Below are 13,397 nucleotides of genomic sequence, written 5' to 3'. Positions count from 1 at the left end.
GTTGTTTTCAAGATGCTACTGTTAAGACTTCAGAAGGGAATTGTAAGTCTTTTCTACAAATTGCTTGGTTCCTTTCCCAACCAGACTTGCCTTTTACCTACTGCCAATAATCACAACTAGGGAATACGAAATTATGTTGTCTCTTAAGGAAAGCAAAATCAGAAAGCAAACGAGGTCACTTCAAACTTGCATGTCCTGTTGTTCTTCCTTCCAAATGTACTATTTAGTGAACTTATGGTGAGAAATAAATTGACGCTGATCAGTTGTAATTCAACTTTTATGCAGTGGTAACAGCAAAACCAAGCAATGTATTCTTTTCTGTTATTGTGTCTGTATAGCTAATATTTGATAAATTTGGGTAGTCTAATATTAGACTTTCAACTACTCTACATAAAACTAATCATTCTGATATGCGCTTTTACCTAGCTATACTGTTATAAATCTTCTGTGTGCAATTATTGTGAGCACAGGCATTTCCCCAAAGTTACTGAATTATGCACCAATATAAGTAGATGTATTGCTGTTCATACAGTAAGTGAAATGGAGTAACTTAGCATAATCACATTAAGTAAAACTGTCAAAAGACCATGTAATAAAGCATGTTACTCTAGGGTCAGGTTTCTACTATCAATTCTTCCAGCATAAATGCAGTTATTTTTGCGTGATTTTGCAAGATTTCCATGAAACTCATTAGATTCATACTCTGACCTGTTTAGTACAGCTCAAGGCAGTGCCCTGCTGCAGGTGGATGTACTTTTATTCCATACATACCAGCCCTGTGTGTGGATACCCACCGTTTGTTGCATAGGCAGCTTGTTTTGCTTAATCAAACATATTTGCTTCCCTTCTTTGTTTCCAGTTTATTCTTTGCTTCAGTTTTTACCAATGGGAACCAATGACTTATGGAGCTTACCATTATCCAGGCTGGTCCATGGTGCTTGGATGGCTGATGCTGGCCTGTTCAGTTATCTGGATCCCAGTTATGTTTGTGATAAAAATGCATCTAGCCCCAGGCAAATTTATTGAGGTAATTCTTCTGTCTTTTTGCTGCTTAAAAATATGGTTGCAGGAGACTGCCTAGTTTATTTTACATTACTTTTTTTTTTTTTTTTTGGTGACATTGAATGTCTAATAGTGCTTACATTACTTTCTCATAAGCTAGTTATTGTGTTGCAAAGAGACGCTCGGTTGATCTAAAATGCAGACATTCTATTCCCTGTTCCTGAATTGTTAAGTGGTTGCTTTTATGGGAACTAGAAGGAGTTACAGAGCCCTGGTATGATGTTATTGAGAGAAAGCTGTTCTAGCTTTGCTATTCTGTTTGCAAAAGCAGCCCGTAAACGTAGGAAGCACTGACTGCTGGTGCATATTGTGTCGCAGCAAGCCTGGCTGTCAGGGCAAGGTGATACCAATCTGGAGTTGCCTGTTTGCAAGGTGCGAGATGGTTGGGTAGCAGAATCATGCAGGATGCACTGCAGGAGTCTGTGACACTTGATGAAATTCAGAAATAAGATGTAATGGAAAGAACTCATGCTCTACAGCTCAAATGACTCATTTTAGAACTTTGCTGGCAATCCATTTCCCCCCTGCTTCTTCATCTCTTTATTTTTCTTGAATAAGCTTATCCTCTCTCACACCTGGGCTTAAAAGGAATTCCAGGTGGCAATTTATTTTTATGCTGCCTGTGTTTATTTTGCAAATCAGATTCTTGCTGCTTCCCCCATTGCTCCAGAAGTGTGGCAGCCCCTTTCTGCTCCCTGTTTCTGTGCTCTGGCCCTCCCTGTCATCCTGCTGCCATCCCCTCTGCTCCCTGGCTGGTCCCATCCCACTACTTCCTCAGCTCTTTGCAGGCAATGCCTTTTTCATGTCAGCATTTCCTCCCTCTGCTGCCTTCACCTTGTCTGTGGAAGAAGTTCCATGCTCTTATTTTTGGCCTTTGAGGCTTTCTTAGATCTGGTCTCTCACTGCTGCATGCTGCTTGTGCTGCTCCCTCCTTGGGATGAGGAAGAGATGCTCGCTTCCCCTTTTCCATAGCTGCTTTTGCAGTTCAGCTCTCCTGCAAAACCCATCGGGGCTGTTACATGCCTCAAAGATGTAAAGGAGAGAAAATGTACTAAAATAGAGTAATCTTTTTGGTCTCTCAATATGTCACACTACACATGCCTAAGGGAAAAGAGCATGCCTTTCTGCTTCATACAGAGCAAGGGAATTTAATATTAAGCGGTGGGACGCACCATCTGAGTACATGACTGGCACTAGGCAATGAGGCCACTTGTCTAAAGGGCCATTCAGGCCTTGTGTGGAGCATATTGGAGCGCACAGGTCAGGAGACAATTGCTCCTGCTGGGAATGAGCTAATGAGAAATTAGACTTGCTTGTTCATCGTCTCATGGGTTTCTCTCATTGAGACAAATTGCTCTGCTTCAAATCTTCAAACTTAACATGTGTACTGTTGGTGCAAAAATAGGGTGCTCTCCTAACTGCCCCTCTACTAGTGCAAGAAAAGAAACATCAGAAAGTTGGATCTATTTTGAAGGGGCTTTAGCTGAAGCTATTTCAGCTGCAGCTTGGTATTTCCTGAATACCAAGTCTGCTGCACAAAATTATTATGGTTGATTTGGGAGGTAAGAGTTGCAGACTGGTAATTAAGCAGAGATTAAAATAACTGATATATAGGCCTGATTCACTTTATTAGGTAATAAACATATAATTATTCCCTTTTAAGTCATCAGAAATATGTTTTCTTTCCTTTTTATCTGTAAATGCACCAATCAAATTATATATTCAATAAGAAAATCAGTGGAAAGATGAGAAGATTTTTGTTGTTTGCCAGGTTAACGTTCTCCTCTTTCTTTTTTCCCACTGATAATAATGAAACATTTTGTCATCTCAAAATTAAAATCCTTGTTCATTCATAGCAGTGTACTTCCTTTTGGTCATTTGTGTACCTTTGGGAAATATGCAAACCAGAAATCCAATTATTTTAATGCCGTTACCCACTGCTTAAGACCATTGGGCTAAGTAATTGTGCACATGTCCTTCAGTAAGTGAGCCTTGCAATCTGCAGCAGTGGTTCTGAGCTCCCCTCATATGGTGCAGGGGAGAATGTATAATTAAAGTCTGGGCACTTGATCCTCTATTAATCTTGCAAACTTTGTGCAAAACAAACACTGAGCAGTGGAGCATTACAGGGCTATCATCCATAATCTTAAATGAGCCTATCCTCATTCCTTCTGTGTCATTATTCTGCTTGGTAACTTCAAATGAGACCTTCTTTTCTCTCCCCCACATTGCAGCGACTCAAGTTGGTGTGTTCTCCACAGCCTGACTGGGGTCCGTTTTTGGCCAAGCACCGTGGTGAACGTTACATGAATATGATTGATCCACTGGGAACCTCTTCCCTGGGACTTAAACTGCCAGTGAAGGATATAGAACTGGGGACCCAATGCTAATAGTTATTACATGGGTGGCAATAACATTGTCAACCTTCTCCTATACTTTTTTTTCCATTTTCTTTCCCCGTTTCTTCTCTTCTTTTCTTAAGTGGTTGCTTAGGAAAGCAGGACTTACTGTTGCATGCTATAGAGAAGACCTAGATAGACCACTTCCAGGTGTAGGTGATGCCCATGATGTGTTCTGTACCTGATGAAATACCAAAAGCATGTTGTGAAACAGGTGACATACCAGGTTTTGTCAGGAAACACAACAGAAAAATTGTGTTGAAGAAATTATGTACAGAATTTTACTCATTTCACACAAGCATCCTTGTAACAGGTAGCTATGATAGGACTAGGACCTTAGCAGTGTAGTCAAAGAGAAGTTCAGCCCTGAGGTGAGATGGAAGTGAGCAAAGAAGGGTTGTCCTGTAGTCCTGGTACAAATTCAGCAGAAAGCTTCCACAGTAAGCATGGTTACTTTTCCTACAGTAACAGCAGACCTTGACCGATCATGTCTGTGTGCTTCTTGCATGATATATACTACCTTTGAGGACTTGTTATCTTAAGCAAGTGGAGACCCTTTAAGCAGCTCACAAGGAAGCAATATGTGGGACCAGAACAGAAATACTATAATCCATCTGATCTTTTCAAGTAGAAAAGTGAAAGCAAAATTTCAGGAATTAATGATTTGAGACTGGGACTAATCTGCATTTGAGTCTAGAAGTGGTTTGGAAATGGTGCCAAACTGAGGTGTATGTATGGGCATCACTGTTTAAAGAACTGTTGTATGTTTTTTCTGATAATTTGATATCTGTCATTTCAGTTAAAAATGCCTCAGTTATACAAAGAGTCAGAAACCTTGCTCCACTCTAACAGCAACTGTGGTTTTACTCACTTCACTCCTCTGAAGGTGGTTTCCCTTGTTTCTCTGCTTTTGTTTACAGTATCTCCTCAAGAAGCCATCATATAATTTGTGCCTAACTTTGTATTCTTACTGTGGTAAGTGTAGTCTAGTTACCGCCTGACAACAGTTATTAGAAGTTAGATGTGCTGTTCAACTTTGTGACTCCCCATTAATTCTCCTCTAAACCTCTTTACATAAACTTTAGATGATGTATTCTTCTCTTTCAACCAATGGGGAAATAGCAGAAACCCCAGTTGCCTATGTATTATATATATAGCATGTAAATTCTTCAAAGCGGTAGTCTCTGAAATGTACATAGGGGTTGGTTTTTGGTTTTTGTGGGTTGTTTTTTTTTTTGTCTGTTTTTGTTTTGTTCGGTTGGTTTTTGTTTGTTTTTTCTTTAGTTTGCATTTAAAACATTTTCATTAAATAACCCCCACCAAACCCCACAACAATTAGCCACTGCAGTCATCCATACAGATGCAGCATTAGATATCCAAAACAGGAGGGCAGGGCGGAGAGGGCAACTTAGTAGATGGCTATTGTAACACTGCATATCAATAGGACATTGTGAAAAATGACATTTTAGAAATCACCTGTAAGTGGTGATATGAATGCTAGACTTCAATAATTATGTTACCTATTGGGCAGAGTAAAAATAGAGCTTTTTAAAAGTACATTGATTTACCTGAATAGAATATTAGCCCAGTTTATTGTCAGTGCACTAGAATGAGGGAGAAAAATATATCTTCGATAATTGACAAACCTTGTAACCTTTAACTATCTTTTTATATCCTATACATACGTATATGATATTTTTTAACAGTGATCAGTGTTCATGTAGTGTGTACTAGTGATGTTTTATGTCTATATAAATATCAGTGTAGCCAATGGTGAGCTTAGAGTAGTTTAGCTGTTTTTTTCCCTCCCCACATACACTACTGTAGTAGCCAGTAAATGTTCTTTCAGGGGACTGTTTCTGTACCCTTCTTTTGTTTGTCTGTCTTCATATTACAGGGTCTCAGGTAAATCTTCCGTTCATGTGTGTCCATAGATCAGTAGATGCGTTGTTTCATCCTGTTGAAGAAAACAAAGCAAAACCTAAACCTTAACGTTATACTTCCACAAACTGTTAACTTCTTTTCTCTGTGTGTGTGTGTGCATATATATATATGTATATTAAATATATTAATCATTTTGCTGAACTTCCTTTTTCACGGGGCAGTTAGTGTTGCCAATTCTAGGCGCTGCTGGAGACCTTTAATCCTCGGGCAGACAAGTGAAGCGAGGGCAGATTTTGCAACATCTTTTGCTGGCCCTGAATCTCCACTCCATGGGCTCTGTTGGTCCCTGTCTCACACGGCAGAAAGAGTGGACCCTTCTGTGAGCTCCTCTGCCTTAATTCTGCTTCGCCTGCTATTTTAATGAGAGGTTTGTTGTTGTTAATCCTGGCTTTTATTTTCCTAGCAGAGGCAGGTATGAGAAGCCATGCTCTGTTTGGTGTAGAAGGTCCATAAAGGTGAGCTGGAAATTTGGCTCCCATATCTCCACAGCGCTGAGGGGCTCTCTCTGGTTGAAGAAGGGGACATAAGTCAGCGCCTTTAGTGAGAATTCGGTATTTTTGTCAGGATAAATAGCTTTAGGCCTCTCTTTACCAATATTACCTAGCATCTTGGTTTGATTTTAAGAGTCCAAGCCAGTTTTTCTTCACTACTACTGTGATAAAAAAAAATAAAAATAATACATAGGTTTGTTCTTTTTTTTTTTTAAAGAAAAAAAAAAAGAAAACACTCTCAAATGGCTTAGCAGTTCTGAATCCTTTCACTTACTAACTTGTCTCAGGACATGCATTGGAACTGGGATTAACTAATTGCAATAAAATTACCTCAGTGTAAGGATGTCAGTTACTGCCTACCTTCAGCATAAAGGAGATACCATTTGAAGGGATACTGCTAGGTTATGATACCTTCTATTTGGCTTGGATTACCAAACCAGAATGCATATGAAAAATCAAATTGCTTTCCATGATTTATGTAATTAATCTGCTTGCTTTTAATTTAGATGTTGTTCCTGTGCCTGCTAAGTCATTAGCACAGGATTAGGCTTGATTTTGAAACTCTAAAAACAAGCAATAGTGATTTTGTTCTAGCTGATATTTGTATTCAGCTTTGACCTCCATTCCTAAGCTTGCAAAAGTATTTGGAGAGGGGAGACAAATGCATCTAAAAATCACTGAAGGTATGAAGTTTTTGCTCTATGATTAAAGCAGGATTGTTTTTTTTACATTAGACTTTTTTTGAGAAGTATTTTACTAGCCAAATCTGAATGTTGAGATTAAAGTAACCAGCAGTGTCTTCTTTAAATGAGAAGTCACTTTGAAGTTTGGAATGTACTTCATTTACCATGTCCTAGGAAAAGCTTGCATGTACTTCGATAATTTTCTAAACCTAAATTTTAGTAACTAATTAAATACCAGTAAAGATAAAAAAAAAAAAAAGGAAAAAGCCATATTAGTAAAAAATGTGATGTACGTACTTGCAGATCTATCTTGTGAGTAAAAAAGTATTCAAATTTGGTGGAATTATGTTGCATATTTTTTCTTTGAAATTAAATTGAATTTCTGGATGAGCTGAGATGCATTATTGTATGCATTAAAGATTATACCTGATGCTTGCCATCTTCAAATTATTTGGGGTCTTCCTAGTGTTTTTAATATGCAATGTTTACAACCTGTGTTTCAGCTAGATGTGGCAGCACTTTGTTTCCAAAAAGAAGGGTTTAACAAAATGACCTTTAATTGAGAAAGACTTGGATTGTCTTTATATGACGTTTCAATTGGGTTGAAGTAGTCTTTTGCTTAGGTTCTGCTCCACTGACCACATCAGATGAGCTTCAGCACTGAAGATCATTGCTTTCGATACACTGTGTGGTTTTCTCTTACCATAAAATTCCAATGCCTGGTTTATGTTAAATATCTTTGGCCTTTTTGAATATATGTACAGTTGTATGGATGTTTTCTTGTTGTCTGTGTTAAAGCAGCTGCTTGTTTCTGGCAGACACTGGTTTCCTATTGGTTTCTTATTCTGCAGGTCCACTTCTTGCAATCAGAGACAGACTTTTGTAGGGATTGTGGGCTTGCAGAGCTTTAGCAAGCAGCATCACAGAAAGCTTCTCAGCTTCTCTGCTTTGCTAAGTAATGCTGTTGTAAGAGACATTTGTTTCTTTGTTTGTAGTTAAATGGTATCCACTGTAAAGTGGTCAGAGCTTGATATTCCCAAGGGACTCAGGTTGACAACTCAAGGGGGGGGATGGTAGGGGCATTGGGGGTTTCTACCTTTGTTACCCTCAGGCAGCCAAAGACAGAAGGTTTTCCTGATGGGTTTAAGATGGTGTGAGAACTGGGCTGGACCTTATTGCGTACAATATTATTATTTGTCCATAATGTTTAAATACATCTTCAGGTAACCATTTGCCTTATAGCTATCTTCCATTGTTAAGGAAAACTATTGATCAACTAAAACCTGCTGTTATCTACCATTTATATTATGTATAATTACCTTGTAAGGTAGATGCTTAGCTGGTATAAACTGTCACAGCTTTTTTGGGGCTGTGACAGTTCACACCAGCTGAGAATTTGCGCCCTGTGTCCTATGGCACTTTATTAAGGACCCATCACTGATGGGTTAAATCTTAATTACTTGCGTAATGTCATATATAAATATATATATATATTTACAGGCATTCTGTAGGGTACTGCTGCCTATGGATAAAGATTTGTACCCTAACCAGGTCATTATAATTTTTTTCATTAGCTATATGTGGAGGAGATACATTATGTTACAAAGGATGCATCATATATATCTCATGCAGTGCATATTACAATGCTGTATGTTCTTAATTTCAGAAATCATTATTCTTGAGGCCCTACCTCAGATTTTGTATTTATGTGTACAAATGCAATTTATTGTATTATATATTTGCCTATTATATTTGAATGTGATTAAATGAAAATTATTCTATAATGTATGGGCTCTAAAGACTCTAAATAAATGTCCAGTGTTTAAAACAGAAAATACATTGACATTTTCCTGGTGAATGAACTGCCTCTTTTTCTACTGCCACCTTCCCCACCCTCTGCACACCACAAACATCATTCTTACTTAACAGGCAGCCTTAAGGTATCTGCAGAATTGATCCATTTGATTGTTAGAAACCCTGAGCAGCAACTGGCAACAGCCCTCTTGGGAAATGGAGATGTTGCACAGCTGCAGAAGTAAGTATCAATTAAATGGTTGGGTTCTTAACCATTTGAGTGCTTTGTAGCTTGTGGAATAATTGATTGACTATCAGGGGACTAACTGTATTTCCTTAAATCCTTCTTATCCTATCAATTCAATATCCCAAAGGTTGCTAAAATCAAGAGGTTCATATCTGCTGGAGATGCAAATGAGAGGTATAAGGGAAGAGCAAGTGAAGGAGGAAAGTGTAAGGATACCTGGTGTTCTTGTATCTTGTTCAAAGCTGAATTCCTGCTGGTTTGGTTAGGGTTTGGTTCCCTATTTGTTTCCCAATAAGGAAGCAGGTTCTTCCTTTCCCAGCAGCCTGCTGTGGAATTGGTACTCATCCTACCTGCTTCACTGTTGGCAGAGATGAGCCTTTGTCAGGCTTTTCCCAGATACCTGAAGTACAGTGTCTGATCATAATGTGGCATCAAATGTGGCAATACAAGAGATACGAGCACGGTGCCAAGATCATGATAGTAATTTCAGGAGAGAGTTTAATCCTGAAGACAGCTCAATAGTGACGTGGCAGGCCTTTTTTTCAGGAGTTCTGGTAATCAGTTCCCATACCCCCCCCAAAAAAAACAACACAAAAAACCACTTTGTCCTGTCTGTAAGTGTGCATTTCTGAGAGGTACATGTGCAGACAATGGAAGTGGCAGGGCCTAATGACTGCAGACTGCAGTGCTTCTTTGCACACATAAGGCAGATTTCATCTTGCAGAAGTCTGAATTTACCAGCAAGCATTGTAAGGGTCCTGAGAGGCAGGTAAGTGTCATTAGTCCATTTTTCAGGAGGAAAAACTGAGGCACATGGAATTTCAGATCTCCAGAGTCTACCAGTGTGAGTCCATGATACAACACATTGATCTGGGGAGTAAGAGACAGTCCTTTACTGTCACCATTAAGCACTACTGCTTTAAATCTTTAAAACTCATGGGAACAGATGAAAACCCAATGTCTTTTTAACTGAGTTGTATGGATTCAACCAAGCCACACTTTAAAGCAATGTATGTCACTTAACCAGCTTGAAGATAGGCACATCTATTGCAGATGTGTGTACTGTCACATAATTTTACTGCCCCATCACTGGCAGTGTTCAAGGCCAGCTTGGATGGGGCTTGGAGCAACCTGGTCTAGTGAAAGGTGTTCCTGCCCACAGCAGGGGATTGGAATTGAATGAGCATTAAAGTCCCTTCCAACCCAACTATTCAATACTTTTATGACTCTTTCAGGTACTGAAATTCCTATGGTTGGAATGTAGACTGTGAAGGACATGTGTTATACCAACCCAATAGATTAATTGGTTGTAAAGTTGAACTTAGACTTTGCAGTCTTCAAATGTAAGCTAAGTGTGTGTAGGGGAACTAAAAAAAAATAAATAAATAAAAGCAGTAGGTATTGCTCCATGGCTGAGTACAGAAATAAACAAATTATTTGTCTTGGTAAGGCCTCATTCCAGTGCATTTGTTAGTTATTTATGTAATTATAAACATGACATGGATACTTTCAGCATTTTGGACTGATTATATAGTCCTTTATAACTATTTATCAGTTGGTAAATATGGCATCTTGTATTCCCACCTCTTTTACATCTACTCTTTTTCTTTGTATTTAGTTTAAGTAGTGACAGGACAAGAGGGAATGGCTTTAACCTGACAGAGGGGAAATTTAGGTTAGATCTTAGGCAGAAGCTCTTCTCTGTGAGGGTGGTGAGGTGCTGGTACAGGTTGCCCGGAGAAGCTGTGGCTGCTCCATCCCTGGCAGTGTTCAAGGCTGTTGGACAGCTCTTGGAGCAACCTGGTCTAGTGAAAGGTGTCCCTGTCCATGGCAGAGGGTTGGAACTGGATGAGCTTTAAGGTCACTTCCAATGCAAGCAACTCTGTGATTGTATGTGTACTGCTGTTAATTCTTGCTCTTTACTGGCTGCAGAATAAACTTTGCCTATGTGGACTGGGAGTATTCCTTTGGAGCCAGGCTTTTACAGGATGCGAGCCTTATTTGTGAATTGAGGAGTTATTTTACCCCATGAGCTATGAGGTTTTTTTCCCTCTTCTTTCAGCATTTGCTGTTCAGCTGGCAACTGAGTCCTCATGCTCAGCTATGCAGTGAGTAATAGTGCTTTTAATAACCTTTTATCTAATGCACACAACCAACCTTACGACCACTCTGAGAAATACTGGGCCTAGGCAAAAAATACTTCATCAAACCACAAAATGCCACAAGCTTTGTGGCTGACAGGACTAACAGTTTAACACCATGCAGTTAGCAACATAGCAATAATTTAGGTCAAAATCAGGAAGCATTCAATGTCCAACCAAGAGTGAAAGAGCAGCCTTTCACAGGAATATTATCTAAGCTGAAATCCAGCTTGCTTGCCAGGAGCAATGCTTCACCCTTGCAGGTGCCGTATTTTTTTTTTTTAATTGCTGTGAATGTTCACGAACACAGTATTAATTCTTATCTGAATGTCAGGTCTTTCAGCTATTTACGCTTTCACCAGATCATATCAGAGTATCACATTTTTTGGTGATAGAGGAAGCTAAATTTCTGCCATTAGAGGAGTTCTAAGAATAGCGTTGGCTGGGAGAACATGACTTTTTGTTTTCCATCCATTTGTCCTCTCCTTTTCCAACCTGAGCAGTTGAAACTGCTTTTACGATGACAATTGCTCTCCAGTGGGTGATCATTTGGGTACTGAGCTGAACTGTGGGAAGACCCCCATCTGTGAGACCAACTCCAGTCAGAGCACTTACTCTTCAGATGCTTGTGTTATTTTGGCAGCACCTGCGGGCTCTTGGGACTTTTCTGATCCACAGAAGAACAAAGTTGGGAATGATTCAGGCATTCTTCATCCATGATGTTGCTCAAGATGTGTTTGAAGCTGTGCTTTAAAGCCTATCACTCAGTGGATTTCCGTATTCTACCATCTCAGAGCCTGTTTATTCACACCGGGCATGAATTATGACTAAGACTAAATAGTTAATAACGGTTGATTTTTACTATTTCCATGACGGGAACGAGGAGGAAGCGGTGGCACAAGTGTACTGCCCGGCGCCACGGGGATTTTCGTCTTTCGTGGGAGACGAGCCGGTTGGGGAGCAGCGAAGGGCTTGGGGAGCGGGACGAAGGGCCGGCGGGGGCTCACCCCTCTCTCTCGGCCTACCCGAGGGCATGGCCGTGCGGCGGCGCTGGCGAGGCCTAGGGGGGGGGCCCGCGCGTCACGGCGGGGGGCGGGCGGGGACCCCCCCGCCGCGGGGGGGTCGGGGCCGCGCCTGGGCAGCGGGCGGAGCCGCCGCCGCCGCTGCTGCCGAAGTCGCTCCGCGGTTCGGAGACTGCGCTGGGCTCGGCGCGGCTCCGCTGCAGCCACCGGGAGGGAGGGAGAGGCGGGCGCTGCCGCCCGCGCCGTGCCGATGGGTCTCCTCCTGCTCCTCTGGGCGTGTGCGGCCGCCGCCGGGGCAGGTGAGGGGCCGGGGCTGCGGGGCCGGCGGCCGCTCCTGCCGCCTCTCCGGAGAGCGGGGGCTCGGCGTGCAGGAACTTTGCGGGGCGCCGGCGGCGGGCTGCGCCCCTGCGGGGACGGGAGTGGCCCCGGCTCTGCCGGCTGCCGCCGCGGAGGAGCCGGCCATCCCTCGCTGCGCGGGTCTCCGCGGCGCGCAGCACGGCTTTTCTGCAGCAGGGAGCCCCCCGGGGGGGGGGGGGGGGGGGGGGCTCCTCTCCGCGGGTGCGGTAGGGCAGGTGGGGCAAAGTTTTCTGAAAGCGGCCGGGGTGCGCGGTACCGAGGGAACAGGGTACCGGGGCACGGGTACCGTGGGAACCCACGTTCCAGGCGGGCGGCGCGGTCTGCCTGCCGGTGCTGCGCCTGCCGCGTTATTCTGACAGCACTGCGCGACCCAAGCACCCTTTCTTGTTCCTTTTGGGAGGCTTTGTTCTCCTCTTTGCCACGGGGACCGCGCTTCCTCGATCGGAGGTCTTGAGGGGAACGTTTCTCGATGGTGCTTGTATCTGTTCTCGAGGAGGTTACCCCAAACGGTTATCAGAAGCGTCAAGGAATCCGTGTTTTTAAATTACAATTACACTTGTGGCAATTATTATCTCATCAGAATCTACAGATCTGGAGAGGTGCGCCATAAATATAGTTGGAAGAATATACTGCCTTCCCTTTCGCAGTGGTGTTGACACCACTAACGCGCACAAGCTTTCGGAATGGTCAGTAGGACCTGAAACTCCCCTTCTTGGAATTACAATATCAATCTGCAAGTTCTTTGTGTGCAACAGTTGCCGCTGAAGTTGTCAGGGGAAAGAGCAAAATGCCTCTCCTAGAGAGCTTCCTTTTCACCACGTTGGTGGGTACATGTGGGTGACTTGCTTGTGTGGAGTGTGCTTTCGCTTAAAGTTTTTCCATCCCTAAAAAGCTCATTTCACATGTTGAGGAAATGATAAATGTGCTGCATACGTTGCATGACTCCACATTAGCTAGATGGAGCGTGGCACGATTGCTGGTGCTCGCGTGGAGGTGATAAAGGCATAAGCAGAGCATACAAGCTGTTGGAGCTGTAAGGAAGAATTAATTTCCTTTAGGGATTTCCTGGTGACGTGATTCATAATCATATGGCTTAATTCTTTAAATCTGCCATGGTGTCTTCAGTTCAGGTTGGGCCAAATCCACCAGGTCCTGAGATGATTTCTGCTCCCGCCCACCTGACTGAATTAGTTGGGAGTTCTGCTTGTGTAAGCCACTGATTAAAGAGAAACGTCCCAATTACTTTAAATAGGAATT

General features: G+C 42.1%; 2 protein-coding genes across 5 annotated transcripts in view; both read left to right on the top strand.

Moving 5' to 3' along the window:
* Nucleotides 1-6,058, top strand: part of SLC6A5 (solute carrier family 6 member 5) — a 37,836-nt gene extending 31,778 nt beyond the window's left edge. Inside the window, exons 14-16 of one of the 2 annotated variants that reach the window (XM_057414398.1) lie at nucleotides 860-1,027; nucleotides 4,382-4,436; nucleotides 5,571-6,058. In XM_057414398.1, coding sequence (XP_057270381.1) covers nucleotides 860-1,027; nucleotides 4,382-4,436; nucleotides 5,571-5,605 — 258 coding nt within the window. In that variant the 3' untranslated portion in view covers nucleotides 5,606-6,058. Of the gene's footprint in view, nucleotides 1-859; nucleotides 1,028-3,296; nucleotides 3,580-4,381; nucleotides 4,437-5,570 lie in introns of those variants that run through there. The other variant, XM_057414396.1, reaches the window with a different exon arrangement.
* A 5,837-nt stretch (nucleotides 6,059-11,895) lies between these two features.
* The window catches only part of NELL1 (neural EGFL like 1), a 294,641-nt gene continuing 293,139 nt past the window's right edge, over nucleotides 11,896-13,397 (top strand). For 2 of the 3 annotated variants that reach the window (XM_057414377.1, XM_057414376.1), the window contains exon 1: nucleotides 11,896-12,082. In XM_057414377.1, coding sequence (XP_057270360.1) covers nucleotides 12,034-12,082 — 49 coding nt within the window. In that variant the 5' untranslated portion in view covers nucleotides 11,896-12,033. The remainder of the gene's footprint in view (nucleotides 12,083-13,397) is intronic. The other variant, XM_057414375.1, reaches the window with a different exon arrangement.

The sequence above is a fragment of the Pezoporus wallicus genome, unplaced genomic scaffold (assembly GCF_028554395.1).
Source record: "Pezoporus wallicus isolate ANWC-B61680 ecotype Strahan unplaced genomic scaffold, APGP_CSIRO_Pwel_v1 contig_5967, whole genome shotgun sequence".
NCBI lineage: Eukaryota > Metazoa > Chordata > Aves > Psittaciformes > Psittacidae > Pezoporus > Pezoporus wallicus.
The sequence above is the reverse complement of the archived record's forward strand: the minus strand, read 5'-3'. Positions and strand labels throughout refer to the sequence as shown.